Consider the following 22,067-nt stretch of genomic DNA (forward strand, 5'->3'; position numbering starts at 1 on the left):
GTTAGACATTAAATAATAGATACTGGACAACAAACTTGTCCTTAAAAATTGTGGAAATCTGTTATAGAATAATCAGACACTTTTGAGTAAGCATTAGTGATGAAATGAATTACCTTTCTTGCCCTTTTTTCCTATTAACTATATACTTGTTTATACAGGCAAGATTGTAAAATCACAAAGCCAAAACAATACATTATTGCATGGGAGATAAAGGGCAAAATACAATGGCTGGTTCACTAAAAACTGGATAAAATAAGTACTTTCAAGGTACTTATGTTTGAAAACTGCAGTCTTTAGCAAATGCCAAGCTTCCTTCCTATGAACGTCAAGTGGATATTCAAACTGCGTGACATATTTTCTTTGGGAGCACTGTCACCGTGAGGTTCAGACTCTCCAAACATCTAAAATAGTATGGCGTCAAATGGAATTGCAAACTCGGGAGTAACAGAGAGACGTGCATATTAACACACTCAAAGCTGACAATGCAACAGAGGATATTACTGCATATGTGAAAATCATCAAGAGAGGTGAAGCTTAAACTGACAGCCATGAACTCCTGCTGACAATAGTGGTTGTCAAAGTCCCTCAGGACTATAGGGCTACTGTCTCATTAGAGACACAACTGGTGATGAATTTAAGCTGAGGGTCACTATCCTCAGGTGAGGGGTGAAGTCTAGACTTTCATGGTGACCTCAGCAGTGGAGAACTGAACCAAGGCTGATGATGCCCCTGCATTACAAACCAGTACATCACCCTTAACGTGCTGGAATCTGTGGACTCATTTATCACTAGAGTTGGGCTATATGGTTTACATGCTTATTTTCAAATGGAAAACCTATCATGACTCATGGAACCATTCGGTCACTTGGGGTTGAGTCTCTACATTAAAGAACGTCCTGCCATTGCAAATCTTTAATATATGTGAAAAGTAATTCCAGCAGCTTCAATATTAGCCATCCAAAATACAATGTGTAATATCATCTAGGTTTGTAGCACTCCCATTCTCACCTATATTTGCTCTCCAAGCTGGCAGGTTGTCATACAAATGTTTCATCATCGTGCTAGATACCATTACCAGTGTGACTTTCATGAAGTGTTGTTATTCTACTCCTCTTGATGTTTATATGATATGGTCTGTTAAGGTGGGTTGTCTCATTTCTGGTTTTGCTCTTGTCATGGACTAGGCCAGACCACTCAAAGTATTCTTAAGCAGGCAGCCCAGACCATAACTTTGCATTTTGTTTTGGTAAGTGTACAGTGAAAATTATCCAGAGTACGTTAGCTAGGTTGACTACCAGGTTTTAAAACAGACAAAAATTTATTCATAAAATTACAGGATGAAACACACAAAAAAAATATCTACAAAATCCAGTCTATCCAAAATAGACTTAATTATGCTGTTTCAAATGTACACAACAGTTCCAAAAAACAAACCCACTTAAACACAGTAAAAAATGAAACAAAGGCTTACGGGTTCAAGTGAGAAGGGCAGAAGGAGAGAGTTTAGCAACATATTTCCACACAGCTCCACAGCTGAATTTCCTAACTAGTTCTGGACTGAACTGCTCAGCTGAGAACTGGCCACATCCCCTTAACTTATACAGGTTACTTCTAAAAACAGAAAAGCTTTGGCCTAAAGTCTCATCTGTTTACTTATAAACAAAAAGGCCTTTTATCTCTGCACCAAACCCAGCCGTTTGGAGCCCTGCCTGTTTACAACCCCGCCGAAAAAAAAACCAAGGACATAGGATCGTTGAGAAAAAAAAAACAGCTTTTAGTAAAAAGGACCATATTTGTGACACTCTGCAGTGGTTTTTATATGAGGTCTATTTGTACATGCTTGCTGATGGCATTCCACGTTGAAAACCAGGTCTCTAGGAATTCCTGTGCTTGTCTCTGGTTAGTTCTTCCCAGGACAGTTACGTTGTCCCCGTCAATCTGTTGGCCCTCTGTCAGTGTGTATTGGGATGAGGGAGACTTGGTTATGCCGCTTTGCTGCTGGATGGGGTTCGACCAATTCCCCCTTATCTCAGTACACAGTGACAAGGAGGGCCAGCTAACCATTCAAAGGAATTGCTAGAGACCTGGTTTTCAATTCAGAATGCCATCAAAAGTATGTAGAAATAGACCCCATAAACAAACTACTGGTGAGCAAACCCGGAAATGATACAACCCACCTTAACAGACTAGATGATATAAACATCAAGTGGAGTAGAATAACATCGCTTCACGGAAGTTGCACTGATGACGTTACCTAACACGGTGACAAAATGTTTGCATAACAACCCACCAGCTTGGCAAGCAAACCAACCAACAACCGTATCCACAACCCGAACTACAAATCTTCGCAAAATCCTTAAAAAAACTAGATATGTTTATGGCCTGATGCTAGTGATTGACTGGTATGCTATCTACACTTTGTTATTTCTAAGTGCTGGAGAAACTCAGCAGATCTGGCATGACCTTTGCAGATAGGAAGAGTTAATATTTTGAGCCCAACATGAACATGGGAAGAGAAGGCAGCCATTCAGCCCCTTGAGCCTGTTCCACCATTCAATGAGATCATCGCTGATCTGTGGTCTAACTCTATATACTTGCATTTGGCTCATATCCCCTAATATCTTTGTTTACCAAAAAAATGCAGCTCAGATTTAAAATTTTGTGTGTGTGTCTGTCTGTGCCTGTGTGTATAGAAGTACTTCCTAACATCTCTCCTAAATGGTCTGGCCCCAAAGTTTAGATTTTATCTCCGAAACTTGGAATACTAAACTGGCGCAAATAATTATCTTTATCTACCCTGTCTTTTCCTGTGAATATCTTGAAGACTTTAATCAGATCACCTCTTAACCTTCTGACTTCTGCAATTTGTAGACCTACACAGACACAGTAATGATTATGACTGTAGTTACTGTATGACTTTGAAATAACACTGTCATTGATAATAATGCTTAAAAACTGGTACTGCAACTGCATCTTACTTTTCAAATTAAAAGTTTGGAGGAAATTCCTGTAGATCACAACGTACAAGTCAACCTTTAAAATGTCCTTCCAAAAATGGAAATCAAGTTATATGCAGAGTATAAAATATGAGACATCATTGTTGCTGTCAGTGGTCTCCATGTGTCATATTTTAGTTAGTGAAATGGTTCTATAAATACAGCTTTAACCATAAAACAATCACAGATAGCATCTTCTGGCATTTACACACAGTTCACCAAATTCTTTCCAAGTCACTTTGGCTATGGGCTTCATTGTACAGATCCCATTAGCATCAGACATGGCATTTTCAATTTCATAATCATCCCTCCACATTAATCACCACACTCTCCATTCATTGAACTGGACATTCAATTTTCTAATGCACAAACTGTAATCATTCAAAGGCTAAACAGGTTGGGATTCCACTCAGGTCTTTAGAAGAATGGGAGGTAACCTCATCGGAACAAATAGGATTCTTAAGGGGGCTGTCCGGAAAATGCTGGGAGGATGTTTTCCCTCAATGGAGAGTCAAGGATCAGTGGACATAGTCACAGTAAAAAAGCAGCACCAATTTATGGGTGAAGCAAGGTGGAATTTCTTCTGAGGGTTGAGACACTTTGGAACCCATGGCGCAGAGAGCTGTGAGGCAGAATTCTTATGTATATTTAAAGCTGAGCTAGATAGATTCTTGAACAGAAGGGAAGTCAAGGGTTAAGGGGAAAAGGGAAGAAAATGGACGTGAGGAATGGTCAGATAAGCCACGATCCTATTGAATGGCAGATAAAGTTTGAGGGGCCAAATAGTTTACTTGCTCCTTCTATGATTTTAAAAGCATCCCATAAGTTGGTACTCAAACCAAATAAAACATCAAATCAGCTGCACACAATTTGACACTTTGTGAACTTCTTTTTAAACTCCAGCTAATGATCTATTCCAGTGAGTGTGAACATGATCCTCGAAAACCTTGTTGTGACAGACTTCTAAAAATTCAATTAAGTTGTTAGAACTTTCATTATAACTATAGTTTGGGAACTGCTTCTTTGCAGGTACCTTTTGATCTTAATGACCATATGGGATCTGAATATGTTTCATGCTGTTGTGGTTCTGTTCGCCGAGCTGGGAACATAGAACATAGAAAGATACAGCGCAGTACAGGCCCTTCGGCCCTCGATGTTGCGCCGACCGAATCCTACCTAACCTACACTAGCCCAATAACTTCCAAATGCCTATCCAATGCCCGCTTAAATGACCATAAAGAAGGAGAGTTCACCACTGCTACTGGCAGGGCATTCCATGAACTCACAACCCGCTGTGTAAAGAATCTACCCCTAACATCTGTCCTATACCTACCACCCCTTAATTTAAAGCTGTGTCCCCTAGTAACACCTGACTCCATTAGCGGTAAAAGGTTCTTAGTATCTACCCTATCTAAACCCCTAATCATCTTATACACCTCTATCAAATCTCCCCTAAACCTCCTTTTCTCCAATGAGAACAGCCCCAAGTGCCTCAGCCTTTCCTCATAAGATTTTCCTACCATTCCAGGCAACATCCTGGTAAACCTCCTCTGCACTCGTTCCAATGCCTCCACATCCTTCCTATAGTATGGCGACCAAAACTGCACACAATACTCCAGGTGAGGCCGCACCAGAGTCTTATACAGTTGCAACATGACCTCAGGACTCCGGAACTCAATTCCTCTACCAATAAAGCCCAGTACACCATATGCCTTCCTCACAGCACTATTTACCTGGGTGGCAACTTTCAGAGATCTGTGTACATGGACACCAAGATCCCTCTGCTCATCCACACTACCAAGTAGCCTACCATTAGCCCAGTAATCCATCATCTTGTTACTCCTACCAAAGTGAATGACTTCACACTTAGCTACATTGAATTCCATCTGCCACCTTTCTGCCCAGCTCTGCAACTTATCTATATCCCGCTGTAACCTACCACTTCCTTCCTCACTATCCACAACTCCACCGACTTTTGTGTCATCCGCAAACTTGCTTACCCAGCTTTCAAGCCCTTCCTCTAGATCATTTATAAAGATAACAAAAAGCAATGGTCCCAAAACAGATCCTTGTGGTACACCGCTAGTAACTGCACTCCAAGATGAACTTAGTCCATCAACTACTACCCTCTGTCTCCTTCCAGCCAGCCAATTCCTAATCCAAACCTCTAATGTATCCTCAATGCCATACCTCCGTAGTTTTAGCATTAGCCTACCATGGGGAACCTTATCGAACGCCTTACTAAAATCCATATACACAACATCTACTGCTTTACCCTCGTCCACTTCCTTAGTCACCTTCTCAAAGAACACAATAAGGTTTGTGAGGCACGACCTGCCCTTCACAAAACCATGCTGGCTATCCTTGATCACGTTATTCCTATCCAGGAATTTGGGTTGCAGACGTTTCGTCCCCTGTCTAGGTGACATCCTCAGTGCTTGGATGCCTTCTGTGAAGCGCTTCTGTGATCTTTCCTCCGGCATTTGTAGTGGTTTGTCTCTGCCGCTTCTGATTGTCAGTTCCAGCTGTCCGTTGCAGTGGTCGGTATATTAGGTCCAGGTCGATATGCTTATTGATTGAATCTGTGGATGAGTGCCATGCCTCTAGGAATTCCCTGGCTGTTCTGTTTGGCTTGTCCTATAATAGTAGTGTTGTCCCAGTCGAACTCTTGTTGCTTGTCATCTGCGTGTGTGGCTACTCAGGATAGCTGGTCATGTTGTTTCGTGGCTAGTTGGTGTTCATAGATGCGGATCGCTAGCTGTCTTCCTTTTTGTCCTATGTAGTGTTTTGTGCAGTCCTTGTATGGGATTTTGTACACTACATTGGTTTTGCTCATGCTAGGTATCGGGTCCTTCGTCCTGGTGAGTTGTTGTCTGAGAGTGGCTGTTGGTTTGTGTGCTGTTATGAGTCCTAGTGGCCACAGTAGTCTGGCTGTCAGTTCGGAAATGCTCTTGATGTATGGTAGTGTGGCTAGTCCTTTGGGTTGCGGCATGTCCTCATTCCGTTGTAATTCCCTTAGGCATCTGTTGATGAAATAGCGCGGGTATCCGTTTTTGGCGAATACATTGTATAGGTATTCTTCTTCCTCTTTCTGCAGTTCTGGTGTGCTGCAGTGTGTTGTGACCCTTTGAATAGTGTCTTGATGCAACTTCTTTTGTGTGTGTTGGGGTGGTTGCTTTTGTAGATCAGGACTTGGTCTGTGTGTGTGGCTTTCCTGTATACCTTTGTGCTGAATTCTCCGTTAGGTGTTCTCTGTACCATCACGTCTAGGAATGGGAGTTGGTTGTCCTTTTCTTCCTCTCTCGTGAATCGGATTCCTGTGAGTGTGGCGTTGGTGATCCAGTGTGTGTTCTCTATTTCTGTGTTTTTAATGATTACAAAGGTGTCATCCACATATCTGACCCAGAGTTTGGGTTGAATTTGCAGTAAGACTGTTTGTTCTAATCTTTGCATTACCGCTTCTGCTAAGGGTCCAGAGATGGGTGAGCCCATGGGTGTGCCGTTGATTTGTTCATATATTTGGTTGTTGAATGTGAAGTGTGTTGTGAGGCACAGGTCTAGTAGTTTGAGTATGCCGTCTTTGTTGATAGATTCAATGTCGTGTTATCTGTTCTGTACGTCCAGCAGGTTGGCTCTTGTTTCTCTGGCTAGGGTTTTGTCGATAGAGGTGAACAGTGCCGTTACATCGAATGAGACCATGGTTTCTTCCTTGTCTAGTGTATATTTCTGATGATATCCAAGAATTCCTGTGTTGATTGGATAGAGTGTCTGGATCCGAAACTACGAAAGCAACCACCCCAACACACACAAAAGAAGTTGCATCAAGACACTATTCAAAAGGGTCACAACACACTGCAGTACACCGGAACTGGAAAAAGAGGAAGAAGAACATCTGTACAATGTATTCGCCAAAAACGGATACCTGCGCAATTTCATCAACAGATGCCCAAGGGAAATACAACGGAATGAGGACATGCCGCAACCCAAAGGACTAGCCACACTACCATACATCAAGAGCATTTCTGAACTGACAGCCAGACTACGGCGACCACTAGGACTCATAACAGCACACAAACCAACAGCCACTCTCAGACAACTACTCACCAGAACGAAGGACCCGATACCCAGCATGAGCAAAACCAATGTAGTATACAAAATCCCATGCAAGGACTGAACAAAACACTACATAGGACAAAAAGGAAGACAGCTAACGATCCGCATCCATGAACACCAACTAGCCACGAAACGACACGACCAGCTATCCTTAGTAGCCACACACGCAGATGACAAGCAACATGAATTCGACTGGGACAACACTACTATTATAGGACAAGCCAAACAGAGGACAGCCAGGGAATTCCTAGAGGCATGGCACTCATCCACAGATTCAATCAATAAGCACATCGATCTGGACCCAAAATACCGGCCACTGCAACGGAAACCTGGAACTGACAACCGGAAGCGGCAGATTCAAACCACTACAAATGCCGGAGGAAAGATCACAGAAGCGCTTCACAGAAGGCTTCCAAGCACTGAGGACGTCACCTAGACAGGGGACGAAACGTCTGCAACACAAATTCCCAGCTCAGCGAAATGAACCACAACAACGAGCACCCGAGCTACAAATCATCTCCCAAACTTTGAATGTTTCATGCTAATAATCTGTGTACATTGCTGAAGCCACCAGAACAGCAATTCCACATACGACCAAGTCATCTTCACCTAACCAATTGTTGTCATTGATATGCACAAAAATCCCTGTTTGAAACTTGACTGTCAATACAGACTTTAATTTTGATCTATTGTCTGTACAGATTTCTACCTCAAGGAAATGTATCTTCTCATATAATGTAAATTCTACTAGAACTGGGTAGCAAGGTTCAGTCTCATGGAATACAGGGAGAACTAGCCACTTGGATGCAGAACTGGCTCAAAGGCAGAAGACAGAGGATCGTGGTGGAGGGTTGTTTTTCAGACTGGAGGCCTGTGACCAGTGGAGTGCCACAAGGATCAGTGCTGGGTCCACTACTTTTCATCATTTATATAAATGATTTGGACGTGAGCATAAGAGGTATAGTTAGTAAGTTTGCAGATGACACCAAAATTGGAGGTGTAGTGGATAATGTAGAAGATTACCTCAGACTACAACAGGAATTTGATTAGATGGGCCAATGGGCTGAGAAGTGGCAGATGGAGTTTAATTTCGATAAATGCGAGGTGCTGCATTTTGGGAAAGCAAATCTTAGCAGGACTTATACACTTAATGGTAAGGTTCGAGGGAGTGCTGTTGAACAAAGAGACCTTGGCATGCAGGGTTATAGCTCCTTGAAAGTGGAGTCGCAAGTAGATAGGATATTGAAGATGATGTTTGGTATGCTTTCCTTTATTGGTCAGAGTATTGGGTACAGGAATTGGGAGGTCATGTTGCAGCTGTACAGGACATTGGTTCGGCCACTGTTGGAATATTGCATGCAATACTGGTCTCCTTCCTATCGGAAAGATATTGTGAAACTTGAAAGGGTTCAGAAAAGATTTACAAGGATGTTGCCAGGGTTGCAGAATGTGAGCTATAGGGAGAGGTTGAATAGGCTAGGGCTGTTTTCCCTGGAGCACTGGAGGCTGAGGGGTGACCTCATAGAGGTTTATAAAATCATGAGGGGCATAGATCGGATAAATAGACAAAGTCCTTTGCTGGGATTGGGAGTGTTGAACTAGAAGGCATAGGTTTAGGGTGAAAGGGGCATCTTTTTCACACAGAGGATGATACGTGTATGGAATAGGCTGCCAGAGGAAGTGGTGGAGGCTAGTACAATTGCATCATACAAAAGGCATTTGGATGGGTATATGAATAGGAAGGGTTTGGAGGGATATAGGCTGCGTTCTGGCAGGTGGGATTAGATTTGGTTGGGATATCTGGTTGGCATAGACAAGTTGAACTGAAGGGTCTGTTTCCGTGCTGTACACCTCTATGACTCTGACTGTAACTGGAATACTCCACAGTTCAACCTCTGGGCATAACAATTCATGGACATTTGTGCTATTAATATGATGTAGTGAGTACTCACTGCTCTCCAAGATAATATCTGAAAACTGATAATTTGGGCATCAAGATCTCTTGGAGATTCTGAAATACTTTGATCTTCTACTGCAAAAATACACATTTTGCTCCATAAAGCAGCAATATACCAACTAGCTGCTGCCTTGAAATATTTGCAGGACCAGCGTGATTGGTTCATTTAAATACATATATATGTGTTGCAGGAGGTCCAAATCTAGAGGTCATTGGTTGCAGGTGAGAGGGGAAAAAAAACCTGAGGAGAAACGTTTCAGAAGATAGCGTGTGCATGGAATGAGCTGCCAGAGGAAGTGGTGGGTACAGTTCCAATATTTAAAAGGCATCTGAATGAGTAAATGAATAGGAAGGGTTTGGAGGGATATGAGCCAAATGCTGGCAGATGGGACTGGGTCAGATTGGGATGTCCAGTCAGCGCAGACAAGTTGGACTAAAGGATCTGTTTCCATGCTGCATGACTGCGTAACTATTCTGATGATTTGAAAAACCTAATATGATACATTTTGCTCAATATCAGACCATTGGCTGACCCAATGATGCATTTGGGTTTAGACATCTTCCTTAATATGGATATTTCCTTCTTCCATTCCCCACCAGTTTTCCGCCAACATTAAGTTCCTCTTATTTGGTGAGGTGGCAAATGGTATTACATTTAATTTGAAACAAGCTTCATACTTCACTGATTTTTGCAGGAGAACCCATTTCTGTTCATTGATATTCACTTGATCTGCTATATAGATTCCTGAGCAACTTCTTATTAACAAAGGTTGTATTGTTTGTTTGATTCCATCTACCGATTTGTAACGTGAATACAAACCTAAGCAATGTTTTTTTGAGCTTAAAAATTGAGGCCACCTCCGAATTGGAGTATATTATCATTAAAAATGTGATGGAAGGATTAACTTGTATATTCAAGCATGGATCTAAATATGCATTTTGACACTAAAAGTAGGATTATCTTACATGGTGCTATCTAGTCCTTAAATGGCTATTTTTATTTGGCAAGCAGATGTAAGATCTATTTTGCTTGCCAAGATAAATCTTCTATATTGTTGACATTCCATAGTATTTCTTGGCATGTAGTGAAAAATGAAAATCTTGAATTACAATCGTCTAAAGGAGTACCACCTTCTGGTTAGGTGATTTAAAATGGCTACTAGATTGGAGAAGTTACAGAGCTTCAAAACGTGAAAGAATTGAATTATTAATAATCACATTATCTACTTCACTGACTGGTAAAACTGATTCAATTTCAAGCCCCAATCCAAGGTTTGAGTTCTAATGTATAAGTACTACATCAAAATGTTGTTTGCTTGTTCAAATTACTACAGAAGATCAGATGGTACTGTACATAAAAACAGTTCATTCAGAATCTTAGCTGAGAGCGTAATGCTGGAAAAAACAGAGCAGGTCAGGCAGCATCTGAGGATCAGGAAAATCAACTTTTCGGGCGTAAGCTCTTCGTCAGGATTCCTGATGAAGGGCTTATGCCTGATACGTCAATTCTCCTGCTCCTTGGATGCTGTATGACCTGCTGTGTCTTTCCAGTACCACACTCTTGACTCTGATCTCCAGCATCTGCAGTCCTCACTTTTTAGGCAAAAGAGGAGACTGGAGGTGCTGGAAACAAAAGTTTAGAGTGGTGCTGGAAAAGCACAGCAGGTCAGGCAGCATCCGAGGATCAGGAAAATCGACGTTTCAGGCAAAAGCTTCAACATTCCTGTTGAAGGGCTTTTGCCCAAAAAGTCGATTTTCCTGCTCCTGGGATGCTGCCTGGACCTGCTGTGCTTTTCCAGCACCAGTCCTCACTTTCTCCTATTCAGAACCTTAGGCCAACATAATAAAAACAGATTTCAAGAAATGCTGTAGATCACAGCGGGTCAGGTAGTATCCATGGAGAGAAAGCAAGCTAACGTTTCAAGTCTAGATGACTCTTCATCAGAGCTCCTATAACAAGAACAGATACGCTGTAGAGCCTTGCTGCATAGAGATTGACTGTCATGCTTACCTATGTTATAAAGATTGCCCTTAAAAGTAATAAATTATTGCAAAAACCTTTGGGATGTCCTGTGAGCATGAAAAACCAATGTTGATAGAATTCCTTCCCTTTAAATAATTAAATAAAAATATCTTCAGTTACTTTTTAAGTGCTAAAACAGGGTCATATAGTATAAACTGTTCCAAAGAGGAGTTTGGAACTAACATCAACTTTTTCTCTCTCCATAGATGTTGTCATAATTTGTTGAGTTTGTCAGTACTTTGCTTTTATGACAGCATTAATACAAATTATTTGTCCCCATAAAGCATGAAAGTACCCAAAATTTCAGCTGATCAAGGATGTATTTTATTCTATATTATGCACCATTCATCCAATTCCTCATTCCTCACCCAATTAATTTTCTTCCCATCTCATATCACTTCTACTTCAAAATTCTTGTTGTCAATTTCAGATACTTCGATGACTTTCCACATTCTAATGTTGAGTTGTCATCCAACTGAACTTCACTTCTCAGCTTACACACTTCACTCTTCCATTCTGCAGAACGGCCACTGGATTGGTCTGCTTTCTCTCCACAGACACTGGCAGACCTGCTGAGTTTTTCCAGCAATTTCGGTTTTTGTTTCTGATTTTCAGCATCCACAGTTCTTTAGACTTTTTAAGACATCTTTACTTGTGCCTGGGCCACTGTATACTTCCTTTATGAAAAGTTTTGCAATCAAACCATTGGTGGTGAAGCCTTCACTGGGTATAATTTCCTCCTAGAAAAATGTCTTAAACTTCTCCATCTTGCTTATCTTATCCTAGTTTTAAATTAAAAAAGCCTCAAAACCCACCTCTGACCACATCTTTATTCATCTTCTCTCTCTCCCAGTGTCTGTTCAGTGTGCAGTATGTCTTTTTGTGAAACATAACAGGGCACTCTGCTATGGTAAAAGGTGATTCAGGAGTGCAAATTAGTAAAAAATGGCATGGTAACAGAGCATAGATAGGGTATTCAGTTTATTTTGCATGCTGGATTAGTTTCAGATAAGATGGCAGTAATCAAATCTACATCTAGTCTTGGAATCACGATGCCTAAAACAATTTTGTTGCCATTTTTATTCTTTCTTCTGGTCTTCCATGAAAACAGTAGCACATTCACCTCAGTTGTAAACAAAAGATCGTTCATGCCAAGGATACAACCACAGAAATAATTTTAGAATCATAAAATAATTTTTAACTCACTCCATTTCAATGGTGGACAATTTTCTCTATTAATATGACAAAGCAGAATGCAAGCCTGTACTATAATCAAAAATGGACACTTAGAAGAATTAAGCTGTGAATTAGAATGCTGGTGTGGAACCAACTGTGATTGCTTGTTTATTTTAACATTCCTTTTACCCCAATGCTATCTCACTTTTCATAGGAATCACTATTCAACAACTTCCACATGACAGCCTGGTTAACATCAGAAACTACAACCTGCTCTCTGGTGTGTATTTTCAACTTTTTTTTGTTTCCTTGGTAACTCCTGCCTCCCATTTAAACATTATGTGTCTTTGCTTCAATTAACTGTCTGACCACAAAAAAAGTAAGTAAAATAAAATTAAGTCAAGGCACCCAAACTACTCATTTGAACTAGGAATTAGTGCAGCATGATATAAGCATTTGGGAGAAAATTGTGTCTACCCTATTAGGCACAAAATGCAGCATCAATGCTACAGAGATATAAAAAACATTGTTCAATTTAATAATAAATACATTGCAACAATTCACCAAGGTTACCTGAGAAATATCTTCTACATATATAACTTTCATAACCAAGAGCGCCAAGTCACATAATCCAAATCTAGTTTTATACTTTTCTTTCATTGTTGCTAGGTCAAAATCCTGTATTTCCTAACTTCATCGCAGAAGTATACAAGCGCAAAGACTACAAAATGCAAAATGACACTTCAGCGCCACATACACATGGTCAGTATCAGTTCATCCACAACTAGGAACAAAAAATGAAGAATTTCATGAATGTCCTTGCATTTTAAGACAACTGATTTGTTAACAGGAAAACAACAGGTTAAAAAAAAAGGGGTCACTTTCGTGTTAGTAGGTTGTGAAGAGTGATGTTCCAAAGGGATCAGTGCTGGAAAATCAACTATTTACAATGTATATAAATGTCTCAGATGACAGAATCAAATTTATAGTGGCTAAATTTGTTCATGACACAAGATAGGAAGGAAACAAAGTTGTGAAGATGACCTAAGGGGAGTCTACAAAGTGGTTAAGTGATTGGGCAAATTAAGTATAATGTGGGAAAATATGAACTTACCTATCTTGCAGGAAGAATGTAAAAGCAGCATATTATTTAAATAGGAAGAAACTGTAGAGCTCTGACGAGGGGGAAAATCGGGATGCCTTGTTACATGAATCGCAAAACTAGTATGCAGATACAGCAAGTGATTAGGAATGCAAATAGAATGCTGTTGCTTATTACAAGAGGAATGAAATTTAAAAGTGGGACAAAAGCAACTTACTGCAGATGCTGGAATCTGAAACCAAAAGAGAAAATGCTGGCAAATCTCAGCAGGTTTGGCAGCATCTTTCAGGAGAGAAAAGGAGTTAGACTTGAAACGTCAGCTCTTTTCTCTCCTTACAGATGCTGCCAGACCTGCTGAGATTTTCCAGTATTTTCTCTTTTGGGTTTAAAAGTGGGACGTTTTGCTGTGGGAGTACAATGTGTTGGTGAGACCACATGTGCACAATTTGGGACTCCTTATTTAAGGAAGAACATAAGATATTACACAAAGCCTTGAACTGGACAGAGATACCTTGGATGGGTTGTAACATTATGAAGCAAGGCTGGAGAGGTCAGGTCTGCATTCATCGGTGTTCAACTGAATTAGAGACAATCTTGTTGATATACAAGGGGACTTGACAGGTGTATCCCGAAAGGATGTTTCGCCTTGTAACAGAGATGGGAACTAAGCAAGAGAGAGTTTAAAAATAAAGGGTCACCTATTTTAAGGTGCAAATGAGCCTTCTCTCAGAGGGTTGAGTGTCTTTGGATCTCTTCAATAGAGATCAATGGAGACAGTGCTGTTAAATATTTTCAAATGCAGAGTGTCTTCGTTGTTAGTCAATAATCTAAGAGTATCAGGTTATACATGAATGTGGAGCTGGGAGTTTTTGTTGCAAATGTTTCGTCCCCTTTCTAGGTGACATCCTCAGTGCTTGGGAGCCTCCTGTGAAGTGCTTCTGTGCTGATTCCTCCGGCATTTATAGTGATTTGAATCTGCCGCTTCCGGTTGTCAGTTGCTGGCTGCTGCAGTGGCCGGTATATAGGGTCTAGGTCGATGTGTCTGTTGATAGAATCTGTGGATGAGTGCCATGCCTCTAGGAATTCCCTGGCTGTTCTCTGTTTGGCTTGCCCTATAATAGTGTTGTCCCAATCAAATTCATGTTGTTTGTCATCAGAGTGTATGGCTACTAAAGACAGCTGGTCGTGTCGTTTTGTGGCTAGTTGGTGTTCATGGATGCGGATTGTTAGCGGTCTTCCTGTTTGTCCTATGTAGTGTTTTGTGCAGTCCTTGCATGGGATTTTGTATACTACGTTGGTTTTGTTCATGCTGGGTATCGGGTCCTTTGTCCTGGTGAGTTGTTGTCTGAGTGTGGCTGTTGGTTTGTGTGCTGTTATGAGTCCTAGTGGTCACAGCAGTCTGGCTGTCAGTTCAGAAATGCTCCTGATGTATGGTAGTGTGGCCAGTCCTTTGGGTTGTGGCATGTCCTCATTTCGTTGTCTTTCCCTGAGGCATCTGTTGATGAAATTGCGTGGGTATCCAAAAACGGCCACTGCAGCGGACAGCAACTGACAACTGGAAGCGGCAGATTCAAACCACTATAAATGCCGGAGGAATCAGCACAGAAGCGCTTCACAGGAGGCTCCCAAGCACTGAAGATGTCACCTAGAAAGGGGATGAAACGTCTGCAACAAAAACTCCCAGCTCGGCGAACAGAACCACAACAAGGAGCACCCGAGCTACAAATCTTCTCACAAACTATGAATGTGGAGTTGAGCTCACAATCAGATCAGTTCTTATTAAATGGCAGAGAGTCTCACAGGGCTCTAATGGACTGTTCCTAATCTATACTTGTTTGCCAGTAACAACATACAAATATGAATCAGGAAGATGAGTACGTCGTTTGGCCATTAAACCGATCTACCATTTAATAAGATCATAGTTGACCTGATGTGGACTCAACCCCATTTTCCTACTTGCCCTGATAACATTTGACTCCCTTACTAGTTACAAGTTTACCTCTTTTTCCCTAAAAATATTCAATGATCTTGCCTTCACAGCTCTGGGGAGAATGTTCCACAGATATGACCCACGACCAGAAAAAATACTTAATCAAACGAGATACTCTTATTTTTAAACTGTGCTCCCTAAATCCAGTGTCTACTCACAGGGGGGAAACATCCTCTCAGCATCCACCCTGCCCAATCCCCTCATTGTATGTTTTAATAAGTTCATCTCCCATTCTTCTAAGCTCTAACAGATACAGACCTGTCTGAAATTTAAGATAACCACCCCTCCTCACCCCATCCCAAGAATTATTCAATATTTAGATAACTGAAAAAAAAACTTGAAAAAATATTGACAATTGATTCAAAATCTGAGCTTTCTGTATCATTATAGAACATAGTACATAGAAAAATACAGCACAGTACAGGCCCTTCGGCCCTCGATGTTGCGCCGACCGAAGCCTACCTAACCTACACTAGCCCAATAACCTCCATATGCTTATCCAATGCCCGCTTAAATGACCATAAAGAGGGAGAGTCCACCACTGCTACTGGCAGGGCATTCCATGAACTCACAACCCGCTGAGTAAAGAATCTACCCCTAATATCTGTCCTATACCAACCTCCCCTTAATTTAAAGCTGTGTCCCCTAGTAACAGCTGACTCCATACACGGAAAAAGGTTCTCACTAATCGTCTTGTACACTTCTATCAAATCTCCCCTAAACCTTCTTTTCTCCAATGAGAACAGCCCCAAGTGCCTCAGCCTTTCCTCATACGATCTTCAAAGCGTATTATCTATGTCCTTGATAAATATGAGAACATTATCCTTTTGTAACTTCTGCCAGTAGTTCATGTTGAATATGCATAGCAAACACAACACACATACTACATATTTAGGGTAAGGGTTGATTCAAAGGCTTGGAGCATTGTGGTGTTAATTGGATTTTGCAATACCTGCTCTTTGGTCAGACAGAGACTTAAAGTAAGTTCATTTTTATATACACTATATCATAATTCAAGTTTTGCCTACATTGGTATATTTATAACATCTGATTGGTCAGCCTCAACTAACAGAAAAATTGAATCAGAGGAAAGCTCATGAACCAATCAACTAGTGATTCGAAGTTGAAACAAAGCTAACGGCAATAATTAATGATTTCTCCACAACAGTCGAGTATTCATAGGGATTACAGCCGATAGTGAAATGTCACGTCCTACGCACTCAAGTCTCTTCATAACACAATTTATACATTCACGTTTAATACAACTCAAATTAAATCCGAGCTGGGTTTTCTATCCGTCGACAGTATGACCTAGGATGGCACGGTGGCTCAGTGGTTAGTACTGTTGCCTCACAGTGCCAGGGATCCAGGTTCAGTTCAATTCCAACCTCGGAGGACTGCGTAGAGTTTGCACATTCTCCCTTGTACTCCGGGTTCCTCCCACAATCCAAAAATATGTAGGTTAGGTGAATTGGCCATGCTAAATTGCCCATGCTGTGCATTAGTCTGGGTTAAACATAGAGTAGTGGGGGAGTGGGTCTGGGTGGGTTACTCTTTGGAGGGTTGGTGTGGACTTGCTGGGCCAAAGGACCCATTTCCACACTGCAGGGATTCTATGACCCACCCTCAATGGTAACAAATAAAAGTCAGAGCATCTAAATGCATCAGAGTTAAAATGGCGTATAGTTCTGACCTCTGTCAGGTTTCATTACACTGGATGTATATCAGACTTTAGTGGTGATTGGGTGTGGCATAGCTAGATATATTTCCAATAATGTTCAGCATTAGCATGAATTTGCCACCAAGGAAATGAGAATTCATGGTCTAACATCTGGTTTTCGCTAACATTGCAAATGTAAACTCAGTAAATTGGGGATACTCCTCAAGTTATTAAGCCCTGATAGAAAAGTTGTTGGAAGCAATTATAAGTTATCTTCAGTATTGTTACTGTCCTATTGTATTATCTTCTCCCTTAGAATGTCAAGGAGAATGTGAGATTGTTACTTCCATTTTCCAGAGCTCTAACAGCTGTGAATTAAAAATTTAAACCTAAAAACAAACATTTCAAACATATGAATTTTACCAAAGTACAAAACCTGTTGTCAGAGGAGAAACAAACAACAGGATTGGAAAGAATGAAAATACATACTCTCACATTGAGTGAATGAGAAGAATAAGTCTTCGAGTAAAAAGTGAGGTCTGCAGATGCTGGAGATCAGAGCTGAAAATGTGTTGCTGGTTAAAGCGCAGCAGGTCAGGCAGCATCCAAGGAACAGGAAATTCGACGTTTCGGGCACAAGTCCTTCCTGATGAAGGGCTTGTGCCCGATACGTCGAATTTCCTGTTCCTTGGATGCTGCCTGACCTGCTGCGCTTTAACCAGCAACACATTTTCAGCGAATGAGAAGAATAACATAATATAGATTAATCAGGTAAGAGTTGGGAATAAAGAGCAAAAGAGATGATAGAGAAAATTAGAAATAGAAAGTGCTGCAAAAACTCAGGCGGTCTGGCAGCATCTAGGGACAAAGAAACAGGGTTAACATTTTGAGCTCAAAAGTGTGGTGCTGGAAAAGCGCAGCAGGCCAGGCAGCATCCGAGAAGCAGGAGAATCGACGTTTCAGGCATAATCCCTTCTTCAGGAATGAGGCTGGTGTGCCAAGTGGACTGAGAACACCAGCCTCATTCCTGAAGAAGGGCTTATGCCTGAAACGTCGATTCTCCTGCTCCTCAGATGCTGCCAGGCCTGCTGCGCTTTTCCAGCACCACACTTTTCAACTCTGGTCTCCAGCATCTGCAGTCCTCACTTTCTCCTAGTTGATCTTAACATTTTGAGTCCAATATAACTTCTTCAGTTTCAAAGAAGTCACAATGGACTGGAAACTTCAATTCTGTTTCTCTCTCCACAGATGAAGGCAGACGTGCTAAATTTCTCCAGCACTTACTGTTTTATTTCAGAAGTCCAGCAACTGCAGTACTTTTTATCTGAGAAAAATACTTGACAGAAGATTTTTTTTTAAAAGTGTACATTTTGTAGCAGGTTAGTTGTTAAGTGGCTGTTAACAGAGAACTGGCTGATTAAATGGGAATGGATGTTATGGGATCTCTATGAAAGCTTCTGGTTGAAGCACAAATCTTCCATGGTCCCAAATGTTCACCTGTGATACAGGAGCAGCTACCTCTCCAACAAGTAATGTTTCCTTTCCAAATATCAAAATATACCTTACTCCAAAATATTGTGTGGGTACTTCCTCCAAACATTACTACAAATCTTACGGATTCCCTCCACTACCTCAAAATCCACACCGCCTCCATAATCAATTACGTTAGTCATGGCTTGCAGTCACTACTCTTGTATCGGAATCTGAGGGTTTCAAATTTCCACTCGAGAGATTTGATGACATAACGTGAGGGTGATAGTTCAGTGAAACAAGTGTCATCTGGAACATTGGATATTTTAACAAGCATTTTTCTGAAGGGTGCAAAAATTTCAATGAAAAGCAGGAGAGTTCACCCAATATCCTGGCCAATATTTACCTCACTTCTAGAGCAGAGGGAAAAAATGAAGCTCTGCATGTTCCTCTCTTTGTGCCACTGGCTAAGATGTCATTTTCTCTTGTCTCCAATTTTCTAACCAATAAGATGGATAAAGAAGTGGAAAACTGTGATCACTATTCTTGAGAATTCACAAAAGGAGACATTGGACTGCCTGTAAGATTGGTGGGACTCAGAGCAGATAAGGCAGTATCTTTTCCCTAGGGTAGGGGATTTCAAGTCTAAGGGCTATACTTTTAAATCTTTCTCTTCTTACCTTAAATGTGGTTCATATGTGGAATGAACTTCCAGAGGAAGTGGTGGATGCAGGTACAGTTACAACGTTTAAAAGACATTTGCATAAATACATGATTAAGAAATGTTTGGCGATTTGTAGGCCAAGTGCAGGCAGATGGGATTAGTTTAGTTTGGGATTATGTTCAGCAAGACTGGTTGGATTCAAGGATCTGTTTTTTGTGATGTATAACTATGACTGCAGCTGGTAAGGAAGGTACAGGATTCAAGAATAAGATAGCTATTTTAGCCCCAAGTAATATGTGATCAACTGAGTTGAAAAGACATTAGAATGGCAACAGGAAGGGATAATACTGACAGCAGACATCATACCAAAAAGGCGGTAGAAGAATTTGGGAAAGAGAAACAATCATACGCCTTCTCAGTGGGAATAGTCCCAAAGTCACAGACAGAGGTATACAGCACTTAAATAGACCCTCTGGTCCAACTTGTCCATGCTGACCAGATATCCTAAATTAATCTAGTCCCATTTGTCAGCATTTGGCCCATATCCCTCGAAACTCTTCCTATTCATACGCCTAACCTGATGTCTTTTAAGTGCTGTAATTGTACTAGCCTCCATCACCACCTCTAGCAGTTTGTTCCATAAATCATCACCCTCTCCGTGAAAGAGTTGCCCCACTGGTCCCTTTCAAATCTTTTCCCTTTCACCTTAAACCGATGTCCTCTAGTTTTAGACTCCCCTAACCTGGGAGAAACCTTGGCTATTTACACTATCCATGCCCCTCAATTTTATAAACCTCTGTAAGGTTACGCCTCAGCATCCAACACTCCAGGTAAAATACTTCTAACCCATTCAGCCTTTTCCTCTAGTTCAAACTCTCCAAGCCTGGCAACATCCTTGTAAACCTTTTCAGAATCATTTCAAGTTTAACATCTTTCCTATATCCATGAACTAAAATGATGATCCAAACAAACGTTTCTCCCTAACCCTCTTTTCGTTAGATGCTAAAAGATGCTCATTCATTCATGAGATGTGGACATCTGTCTAGGCCCACAGTTATTGTCTATCCGTAATTGCTTGAGGCACAGTTAAAAGTCAACCACATTACTGTAGGTCTAATGTCACACGACAGCAAGGATGTCGGATTTAATTGGCAAGAGGAGAGCATGGTAAAAAAAACAATGACTGCAGATGCTGGAAACCAGATTCTGGACCAGTGGTGCTGGAAGAGCACAGCAGTTCAGGCAGCATCCTAAACTGCTGTGCTCTTCCAGCACCACTGATGCAGAAGGAGGAGAGCATGGCCAAGATGTTTCTTCATGGCGACCACTGTAGTTACACGGTTGACATTAGATTCAAATCCCACCGTCTGCCACAGCGAGATTCCCCAGACCGTTAGTCTGGAGATCGAAATTACTAATCTACAGTCAGTGTGACCACTTTTAACGCTTTAGATTCTCACTTCTGAGTGTACAGTAGCAGTGGGAAGGTCACGTCCGCGGGTACATGACAGCGTGAATGCTGCCGCCTCAGTGGGTTTCTCACAAGCATCTTCCCTCTTAAATATCAACCCCTTTCACAGTGAAGTGGGAGAAGGGGAGTGAATGCGTGCAGTGTATCTGATCCCCCAGCCCCAGCCCCAGTCCCGGCCCCTCTCCCGCCCGTGCCCAGGCCTCAGGCGGGTAAAGTGTTGACAGCTGCGGATGGGGACAACTTCCTTCTCCCGACGCATTCAGTTCAAACTCACGTTCTCCGACGAGCAGGATCCTCACGTCTTTCCTCATTTTCGCTCCCCCGATGTGGCTCGACCTCAGGCCCCAGTGACAGACGAGTCTCCCAGGAGCACCGAATGAAATTTAGGCCCAAAAGCAACGGGGACCAGGCCCGACAAGCCGCGCCGCCCGCTTTGAGTATTTACTCCAGAGAGAGTTCAGAGGCGGGTCACCTGGCGGCAGATGTTCAGGGGGTGACCCCCCTCCCCGATTCCTCACGAATAAAACTCCCCAACAACGTCCCCTCCCCCCACTCACCCACCGGCCTCCACTTTACGCCATCCTTCAGCCAGACCGTAAATGTCACCTGTCTCCGCATGCGCCGCCGTTGCGACGCACCCGCCAATCCTTCGCGCGCGTCCCCGTCAGGCGCGTTCCCAGACGCGCGCGCGCCACTCCAGGGATGGCAGCAGAGAGGAGCAGTGGTGGGCAATTCAGCCCATTCGAGCCTGCCTCGCTGTTCGATGAGATCGTGATTGATTGGTCGAACTCCATCTACTGTCTCTGCCTTTGACTCATACCTTTTATCAGTTCTGCTATCTACCCCAAATTCAAGTGTTTTATAAACTGATTATTAGCTGTCATTTGGAGTAGAGAGTGCCAGTTTTGGTCGCCATACTATAGGAAGGATGTGGAGGCACTGGAACGGGTGCAGAGGAGGTTTACCAGGATGTTGCCTGGTACGGTAGGAAGATCGTATGAGGAAAGGCTGAGGCACTTGGGCCTGTTCTCATTGGAGAAAAGAAGGTTTTGGGGTGACTTGATAGAGGTGCACAAGATGATTAGGGGTTTAGATAGGGTTGACCATGAGAACCTTTTTTCCATGTATGGAGTCAGATATTACAAGGGGGCATAGCTTTAAATTTAGGTGAGGTAGATGTAGGACAGATGTTCAGGGGTAGATTCTTTACTCAGCGAGTCTTGAGTTCATGGGATGCCCTGCCAGTAGCACTGATGGACTCTTCCTCTTTATGGGCATTTAAACGGGCATTGGATAGGCATATGGAGGATAGTGGACTAGTGTAGGTTAGGTGGGCTTGGGTCAGCGCAACATCGAGGGCCAAAGGGCTTGTACTGCGCTGTATTTTTCTATATTCTATGTTCTAGAATGGTCCCTAGTTCTGGAATCTCCAACCAGTGGAAATA

At 42.0% G+C, this 22,067-nt stretch overlaps 1 protein-coding gene across 3 annotated transcripts in view; it reads right to left on the reverse strand.

The window, feature by feature from the left end:
- The window catches only part of rhot1a (ras homolog family member T1a), a 99,303-nt gene extending 78,115 nt beyond the window's left edge, over nt 1–21,188 (reverse strand). The window contains exon 1 of one of the 3 annotated variants that reach the window (XM_060844712.1): nt 20,897–21,188. In XM_060844712.1, the coding sequence (XP_060700695.1) occupies nt 20,897–20,933 (37 nt within the window). In that variant the 5' untranslated portion in view covers nt 20,934–21,188. The remainder of the gene's footprint in view (nt 1–20,896) is intronic. The other 2 variants (XM_060844713.1, XM_060844714.1) reach the window with 2 other exon arrangements.
- Between the last annotated feature and the right edge of the window lie 879 nt (nt 21,189–22,067).

Source organism: Hemiscyllium ocellatum, chromosome 25 (genome assembly GCF_020745735.1).
Source record: "Hemiscyllium ocellatum isolate sHemOce1 chromosome 25, sHemOce1.pat.X.cur, whole genome shotgun sequence".
Taxonomy (NCBI): Eukaryota; Metazoa; Chordata; class Chondrichthyes; order Orectolobiformes; family Hemiscylliidae; genus Hemiscyllium; species Hemiscyllium ocellatum.